Consider the following 8,435-nt stretch of genomic DNA (forward strand, 5'->3'; position numbering starts at 1 on the left):
GCGGAGGCCAGTGTTGCTGGTCCTCTCTGCTCGCCTGGCCAGGGCAGGGAAGAGAGCAGAGAGCCGCTCCTGCGCCAGCCCGTGTCCAGGCTGAAGCTGTGAGAAAGCCACAGGCACAGCACACGGACGAAAGGAAGCCAGGGAGGGGAGCGCTGCGTGGGGGAGAGGCTACAGGATGAAGTCTCATCAAGGAAGAAGCAGAACCACAGAAAGGACAAGCAGCATTCTCAACTTATTCTTCATTCACCCACTGCGAAACAGAAATAAGATCATTTCTGGATGTATTTCTTTTGGAAATGAGCCGAACTGGCAACTAGAATCAAAGTCTTCAAAAAGTCTATACAAAGATGTATCATACAAAATGTACAGGAAAGTTCTCAAAAAAAAAAACCCTCAAGACAGACAATACAACAAAAGAGCAGAGACAGTGTGAAACCACAGGGAACAGGCCCTGCCCTTGCTCTAGAGGGCAGGAGCGGCTTCTGGACAACACACTCCAAACACAAAATACATTACACTATATACAGGACCATATAAAGATCAGCATCCCCTTCGGTCTAACCAGGACCTCTCCAGCATGAAAGGTGGGGCAGTTCGAAGAACCTGCTCATGGAAGTGTTACATGCTGAGAGGGAAACAAGTCCAAGGGAATTAAATGGTCAACTCTAAACCATAACCAGAATACGGCCAGGCCACCAAGGCTACAGAGTTTAACAGTCAGTTCTGGCTAACAAGTACTTTGTGGGCCAGAGCGCATTACTCCATCTCCGTGAAGCGAGCAAACATGGCTTTCCGCACCGCGTCTTTGTACGAATCCGCAGTGGAAACACCGTAGGAGCTGCCCTTAGCTCCCAAGCCAGCTCCTCTCATTCGTACTTGGGCCTGCAAGGGAAGAGAGAAAACGCTTCAGCTCTGCAGCGAGAGGCCACACCACCATGCAGGACACCAGAGAGAGACTCATCAGACCAGACAGCTTCTCAAGCTTGCCCGGGGATCCCCCATGCAGCTGTAAATACTGACAAGCGGGAGACCAGACCACACACAACAGCCCAGGCCTGCTGGCTTCACACTGCTCCAACCCCAGTCCAACAGCAGCCGAAATGAAACTGCACAGCAGACAGGGCCCAACAGCATAGCCCCAAGCACAGAGGTGCCCAGGACAGCCAGCAGCCAGAAGGAGGGCAGGCACCCCAGCACCACCAGGGCACGCAGCTCGAGTGCAGGCCTGCTGCCACAGCAGCCCAGGAGCAGACTGCTGAAGGAAGGAAGCACAGCGCTGCCTGTCCCAGCTCTAGCATCTGACAGGAAAAACAGGAGCAGGAGCAGTGAAGAGAGGTAGCTTTGCTGTGGATGGAAGTTTCTTCCACAAGAGATCTTCAGCACTGAGTACTTCTGGATAAAAAAAGGCACCAAACCTCATCAAGTAAGCATCCATCTCTACTTACTTCAATAGGTGCTGTGATGCCCTGACATTTTCTTCCCAAGCCTGAACCTTCCCTCCAGCCCATGGCCTGCAGCATCTTGTTGCCTATATTGCTGTTGTCAAGGCCGTCTTTGGTGGGCTGCTCGTAATTACTGCAGAAAGAAGAGATGAGTTAACCTAATTGCTCAGAATGTACTGAACCAATTGCCAAGGAGCTTTTGGATACGTACACCGTGCCAGCGTCATAGACCTTCTTGCGCTTCGGCTCAGGGGGCTCTGGGATGCCGTACTTCTCCCGCCTCTCAGCTGCTCTGTCTCTGTATTTCATCTGCATGAGGTAACCACATTTAGTACTGATTTAAAGACACTTTTACTCGTCTTTGAGCTACTGGAGGTAAGATAAATGCCTGCTATTACAGAAAGCTGTCCCCTGCAGCTGGCTAAAACATGGCTTGACTAACACCACAGAAAAAGAGACCCTCAAAGACAAGTCCCTGGAGCACATCAGGACCTGCACTGGGGTAGGAAGAGCCCAGCCCCAGCAACCGCTGGGTTAGCTGCTGATTGCCAGCCAAAGGTTTCTGATCCCAGTCTGGCAGCCCTGAGCTGGAGGTGGAAGGACCCTCCCCTACTAAGCCATAGCTGTAGAATACGGGATGCTTCTCTCCATGTAACAGGACAGCTCTGAGCCTTGACCCAAGAAGGTGCTGGCTTACAGGGATTATCTCAAGTGACGTGTGTCAGGATAAAGAGAGCTCAACCCATCATCTGTGCAGGCTTTCCATTAGGCACTCATCTGCTCGTGTCAACACTGACCTCTCTCTCACGCAGCTCCAAGGCTTCAAGTTCCTGCTCGGAAAGCTTTGATCTCCTATAGATATCCATGTTTTGCTGAAACAAGAGGAGATTCACATTAACAATGTGAAATGCACAACAGATCTTTCTAAACTAAGTAGCTGACTTCTGTGAGAGCAACAATCCACTCGCAACTGTTTTTGCTATAAGAGGAGCCGTTTTCCAAACAGCAACATGCATAGAGTGGTTTTGGTTTACACACTGAGTTACAGCAACCAAGAAGTACCTTCCTGACAGCACAGCGCAACTACCTTGTGCAAGTCGGAGAGCTGCTGGTGCCGAATCAGAGCATCTTTGTTTGGGAACTGCCTTCTACACAGCAGGCAAGCCATCTTCTTCCAGTCAGTCAGCTTCTCTTCCTCATTCTCCATTCTTTCCAGTAAGTCCTCATCATTATCGCTATCACCGCTGTAGGCAGCCACGAGGCCACGCTAGAAAGGAAGGACAGCATTAAGGGGAGCGTAGCATCACTACAGTTCAGAGGAGAGCCTCGAGAGGGAACAGAGGCTGCAGATGTGTTTGCTGCGCAAGAGGTATCCCCCTCTCATTACTCAAGATGAGGTGCAACTCAAAAGAACCACTACAGTGGCTGCAAGACTTAGCTCCCAGCAGCCAAACAATAATTTGAGACATTTTTAGAAACCTCAGCTGAGCTCTTGAGGCTAGAATACATCACAGCTTATCTCAGTCTGCACTTGCACCAGACCACTGCAAACACCACCACCTTTTACAGATGATGCCATGGAAATCCAGGTGGGAAAAGCAAGTATCTGCTACAGCTGCTCTGAAGTGCTTTACCAGTAACCTTTGGGAATACCTCTGTCACGCATCTCATACTCACCTTCAGTGGATTTTCATCGTCCCCATTTTTCATCACCTCTGGCAAGATCTGCTGTCTCTCAGACAGAGCTCCCTGGACAAGACAAGAATGTCATGAGCACTGAGCTCTCTGCCATACCACACCCCACTGCATGCTACCGCCAGCACCTTCACCTTTTTCTCGAAGAGGGCAAAGCCTGCATCTGCAGCCGCCGACTCTTTCCGCTCCTCCTCCCTGGTGCTCAGTGGCTGGAAGCTATTCTTGAAGTTCTCTTTCTGCTTGTTCAAACTCTTTGCCCAGCGCTCCATGTCTTTAGCAATCTGAAATGCAGAGTGGTTTGCTCAGACAGCTTCCCTCACAGCTACTGATACAGAGTCAATCTTGCATACAGTTTCCAGAACATGGCAACCCACTACCTTTTATTTTTAAATCACAGGACATTGGATGTAGTGCAGCTGCTTCCCTGTATACAGTGTTCAAAGACACCGCAGCTTGCTTGTTTTACTATACAAACCCTTCTTATCAATCTAATCCTTTAAGTGACAACTCAGTTATACTCCCACTGGTCCTGGCGTGATTCCATATGCATTCCTCCTATGCAGAGCTTATTTCTGCACTGAAACCTTGCCAACTCCACCTCTCCTCAGCCCTCTACAATGCCTGCAAATTGCAGACATGCACCCCACCAAATAACCCGGGACTTCGTCATGAAAAAGGAGAACTATTATCCCATTCCACAGAACACTTTAGCCCAGTTACACAATCCCATTTTATCTTTTACCTGTTGAGCTGTTTTACTCTTTGGCTTCTCTTTCTTCTCCTTCACTTCTTTGGTGGTGGTTGTGGTAGCTGTTTGTTGGTACGTGATACCTTCTGCAGCAGGCATGTAGGTCTCCTTTTCACCATCCCAGTAAAGATACTGCTGGGTTAAGGCATTGTAGTAATACTGCCGAAGAGAGGAAAAAAAGAAGGAAAGAAAAAAAGAAAGAAAAAAAGAGTCAGTTAAATGCCTCATATAAGCTAAGCATCCAAGGGAGCACCCGAACAAGCTGCATGATTCAGACTACCACATCAAATGGGAAGGTGTTTTGCAGAGCTGAAACAGGTTTTGCAGACTCCACAAAGGAGTCAAACAGCAGAAAGTGGCTGAAGCCTCTGTCCCTAAACACAGGCACTCTGCCCAACAGCACTACGGTGAACCTTTTGCCTCTCCCAAGAGACAACCCACCAGAGCCCAGAGCTGAGTGCACTTTACTGGGCATTCCACAATGAAATAGCTCAATTACAGTGCCTGTGACAAGTGCTAACCCTGTTATAGGCCAAACTGTGAGCAGAATTAAGGAAAGGAGAGAAAACTGAAGGGCTATACCAGAGGGAAGTCAAGTCCCAGCCCTAGGCACACTGATGAGTTATCTGCTACATTCAATACTCTGTGCGCCTTGGAAAGTTAGTTTCACTCATGTGATGAGAGACAGGGAACTAATGGGCCTTAACAGTTAAAGACAGGTGGGAAGAACTCATGTTTACCTGGGAATTGGGATCATAGTAGAGCCCTGTTACAGGATCATAGTAATATCCTGAAGATTCATCATATTGGTAGGTGGAAGTGTCAGGGACAGCTGTAAAAAAATTAAGTGTGGGACTTAATTCCAGTTGAATTCAGACAGGTATTATTTCTACATTCCAGGTAAAATTCTGAGATTATTAGCAGCCACGATGGCAAGACATGCCTGTAGAGGGCTCTTAATCACCCATGCAGAATACACTGTTCAGGGACAGCTTCACCACTGACATATGGTGACAGAGCACTCAGCCAAAGCCAAGTCTCTCTCACTATGCGGTGACAGACACCTGTCCCCAAGAGCAACTCCTGACTGCTTACCATACTTGGTTCCAGGGACTACGCCAGTTGGGGGAGCCGTTTGTGCCTGACTGCTAGTAGTAGGTGGTGCTGATTGTGTCTGAAAAAAACCAACCCCAAAACCAGGAACCTCAACAACAAAAATTTGTCACTGAGGCACAAGAAAACAAGGACACAGTGCTGAGGCATGAGCAGCCCACCCCACACATGCAATAACTATCTCCTCTTCACCAGTACACATAGCACTCACCTTTAACAAAGAGCAAAACTATCACAAAAAAGAAATGGCAGATGACTTATGAACACAAGCACTGTGACTAACCCGTGGACACTCAGCAGCTTTGCTGTACCACCACCCACTTCGAAGAGCAAACGCCACAGCTAAGCCAGATATCCCACATAACCCTGGCATTGAAAGCAAGGAGTAATTAGAGCTGTAATTACCGGAGAGTCAGGTGAGTTTGTCTGTTGATTATATAACTGAGGACTCTGGGACACAACTGCAGCTGTGGTGGTAGTGACCGGAGCTCCTGCCAGAGAGCAATAATGGATAAGCCAACTAATTTGTAAAACAGTACTTCATCCTAGGGCTAAAATTATTTTGTTTACAGTTTCAGCTCCTAATTCCAACTCCAGCACCCAAACAAGGCAATAAACATTCAAAAGGAGACAGATACACAGTGGGTATTTTCTACCCAGACAAGAAACAGTTTCCTTTTCAGGAGGAAATATTCTGCTCCCAAAGCCAGTGATTCCTGGCCTCCGACAGCTGCTAGTGCTGAAGATTTGTCTAGAGCTGCTTACACCACTCCTATGAGTTCAAGGCTTTTGTCAATAGCCTGAAACAGAGGCTGCTCCTTCATCTCACAGACTAGAGGTCCCACTTGAAAAAATTTGTTATGGTTCTCTAGTAACACGTTCCCATTCAGGTATCCTGCGAGCAAAATGAACTAAGCCTCCCTTTACCCATCAAACTATCATCAAGGCTAAAGTAAACACCACTATTGCAAAATTATTATTAAAAACAACAGCATCTCCCACAAGTACTACCTGATATGGTAGCCGCGTCTGTGTCCAACACTCCTCCTTGATTTTGGTAGTACTGCTGATAATCCTGGGAGTACTGCAAGCAGAAATGAATGACAACACAAGCTAAGCAGATGCCCAAATTACAGCCACCTCCTGGTTAGAGCACAACTGCCACTACTAACCTGAGCATACTGTGTGTATCCATCCTGTCCTGACTGGAGGTAGCTGTAGTCAAGGGTGCTGCCTTCTCCAGTCTGTGGCTGAAATTTGAGCAGGTAGTTTGTCAGTAACAGGCAAGTTACTGCATTTAAGAATTTCAACACTACTTAGGCTCCAGCCTGTCAGATCAGCTCTGTCACGGCAGCTTTGGTCAGTTCAGCCAAGCAAAAGGGCAGCAGTGACATTGTATGCACTATGTTTTCATTTTCAGGAAAGCGGGACTATGAGCAACAGCCTCCAAATCGTACCTGAGTGGACGACCACTGAGCTGCAGCAATGGCTGTACTTGCCACAGAGAAGGCGCTGACTCTGTTGCCATCTGGGAGAAGCAAGTCTCTGTAACCACAAAAATCATGCATCTAAGTAAATACTGCTTTTTTCTTAAGTGTCTCCCTATGCAAGGAGGTAGAATCTGCCCTTACACATGGATTTCTGGGCAGTTATAAAACACTCCAGTTGTAATGAATGAGCCAAAGCACTGCTTGGCAAGTAAAGGAACTTTAGGTTCATTGTTGCACAGTCGAGAACGAATCACTAGGTCTCCAAGGAAACACGCATGCTGTGTACACAAGCAGTTACGACGTTCTCTTCAGAGGACTGGAAATAGGGGTGGTAGGAAACACTGCTTTCACTCTCCTCACACACAGTGAGGAGCAGGATTCATGCAACACAAGACACTGAAGGGAAACAAAACTTTGGAGCCACAGTAATCTTAATAAAAGCCTAGGTGACCACAAGTCTCTAATATAAAGGAGGAGGGTGGTGCTAAAAAAAGCCACCTGTTTTCGCAACTCACTTTCTGGCACTCTTTGCGAAGTCAACACCAATTGTTTTGCCATCAATTTTTAACGGTGGCTGAAGACTTTGTAAGATCTGCAGCAGTTGAGAAGCATCCTACAACAAGAAATACTCATTATTATGAAAGGCAGGTTACTGAGGATTCAGAAATTCACAAAGCTTCAGCTTTTTACATACAGACACTGAAAGCAGCTAAAGCTTTAAGAACACCTCCATCTCCTCATACCATACATACTTAGAAGAGCAGAATGGGACTGATCGTAGCCGCAAATAATGGGGGTTTCCTTGGGCCATGGAATATTAAACATCATCTAAAATCTTAGCTTTTTAAAACAGATGTTTGCCCCAAATTACTCCAAAAGGGAGGCCAGCAGAGACAGAGATCAGGCACCAGTTTTCATGCAACAAATTGTTCCACTCTGTCTGAAGCAGGTCCAAACAGATCATGCTGCTGATCAAGTTTAATACAGGCAGGAAGGGAGAGTCTATCGCTCTTCAGGGACCCTGTGCCAGTATTTGACCTCCCTCACAGTTAAGTGGTTTTCCTTGTACCCTGCTGCAATTTCCCACATTGCAATTTACGGCTGTTGCCTCCCTGTGTAGCCTCAAGAAGCATGTTTCTGCTGATCCTACACCATTCCACTGGATGCTGCAGAGAGCAGCAAGATCCCCCTCCTCCTCCTTCTCAAGGCAGAAGCAGCCCAATTCTGTGGGCCCCTTCTCCTCTAGTTTATGCTCCAGTCCTTAATTTTTGTCATCAAATTACAAACTCAGACCATTATTTTTATCACTGAAGTGTGAAACCAGCCTTCAATCCAGAACAGCACTCTGCTACAAAAATAGTTTTCCAGTGTGCTCACAACATCCTACCAGCTTCTTTCCAAACTGCAGCTAATGATGAAAGGCTTTAACACACGGTGAACTGGGGTGGTCCTTCAGACAGCTCAAAGGCTCTAAATGCTTCAACTACAGAGGCACATTAAGAAGCTGCTTCTCTCCAACACTGTCAGCAAGGCACTCACCATGGCAGAGGACAGCTGCACAAATGCAAAGCCTCTATTTTGCTGAGTCTGCTTGTCTTTGATAAGACGAATATTATTGACTGCCAGAGATGCATATGGAGACAAGGCAGTCATGATGGATTCCACTACTGTGTGAGGAGCAATGTTCCGGAGAATGATGGCTGAGGAGAAAAGAAAGTAAGACATTAGCTGTGCACAGAATGGCTTTCCAGAGTACTTCAAGTTTTTCAGCGGGCAGTCTGAGGTACAGGAAGGATTTTAGTACCCGTTTACATTTCACATTATACAATAAGTCAAAGATAACTTACTATCACAGTAATAATCCACAGACTGAACGGCTTCTGCTGCTCCAGGTGGCACCTCCTGTTCTGAATCTTCATCGGAAGGGGGCAACATTTTAAGTCCCAA

The 8,435-nt window shown here is 47.0% G+C and overlaps 1 protein-coding gene across 1 annotated transcript in view; it reads right to left on the bottom strand.

Annotated features, from left to right (window-relative positions):
• Positions 1–264: 264 nt before the first annotated feature.
• The window catches only part of RBM5 (RNA binding motif protein 5), a gene marked incomplete at its 5' end in the record, with an annotated part of 14,169 nt that continues 5,998 nt past the window's right edge, over positions 265–8,435 (bottom strand). Inside the window, 17 exons of the mRNA XM_010297410.1 lie at positions 265–882; positions 1,446–1,575; positions 1,654–1,751; positions 2,240–2,314; positions 2,530–2,709; positions 3,120–3,191; positions 3,272–3,418; positions 3,880–4,044; positions 4,626–4,717; positions 4,981–5,059; positions 5,404–5,489; positions 6,010–6,082; positions 6,171–6,248; positions 6,456–6,543; positions 7,004–7,101; positions 8,028–8,188; positions 8,336–8,401. Of these exons, the coding sequence (XP_010295712.1) occupies positions 757–882; positions 1,446–1,575; positions 1,654–1,751; positions 2,240–2,314; positions 2,530–2,709; positions 3,120–3,191; positions 3,272–3,418; positions 3,880–4,044; positions 4,626–4,717; positions 4,981–5,059; positions 5,404–5,489; positions 6,010–6,082; positions 6,171–6,248; positions 6,456–6,543; positions 7,004–7,101; positions 8,028–8,188; positions 8,336–8,401 (1,814 nt within the window). The remainder of the gene's footprint in view (positions 883–1,445; positions 1,576–1,653; positions 1,752–2,239; positions 2,315–2,529; positions 2,710–3,119; positions 3,192–3,271; positions 3,419–3,879; positions 4,045–4,625; positions 4,718–4,980; positions 5,060–5,403; positions 5,490–6,009; positions 6,083–6,170; positions 6,249–6,455; positions 6,544–7,003; positions 7,102–8,027; positions 8,189–8,335; positions 8,402–8,435) is intronic.

The sequence above is a fragment of the Phaethon lepturus genome, unplaced genomic scaffold (assembly GCF_000687285.1).
Source record: "Phaethon lepturus isolate BGI_N335 unplaced genomic scaffold, ASM68728v1 scaffold39731, whole genome shotgun sequence".
In the NCBI taxonomy this organism is placed as follows: domain Eukaryota; kingdom Metazoa; phylum Chordata; class Aves; order Phaethontiformes; family Phaethontidae; genus Phaethon; species Phaethon lepturus.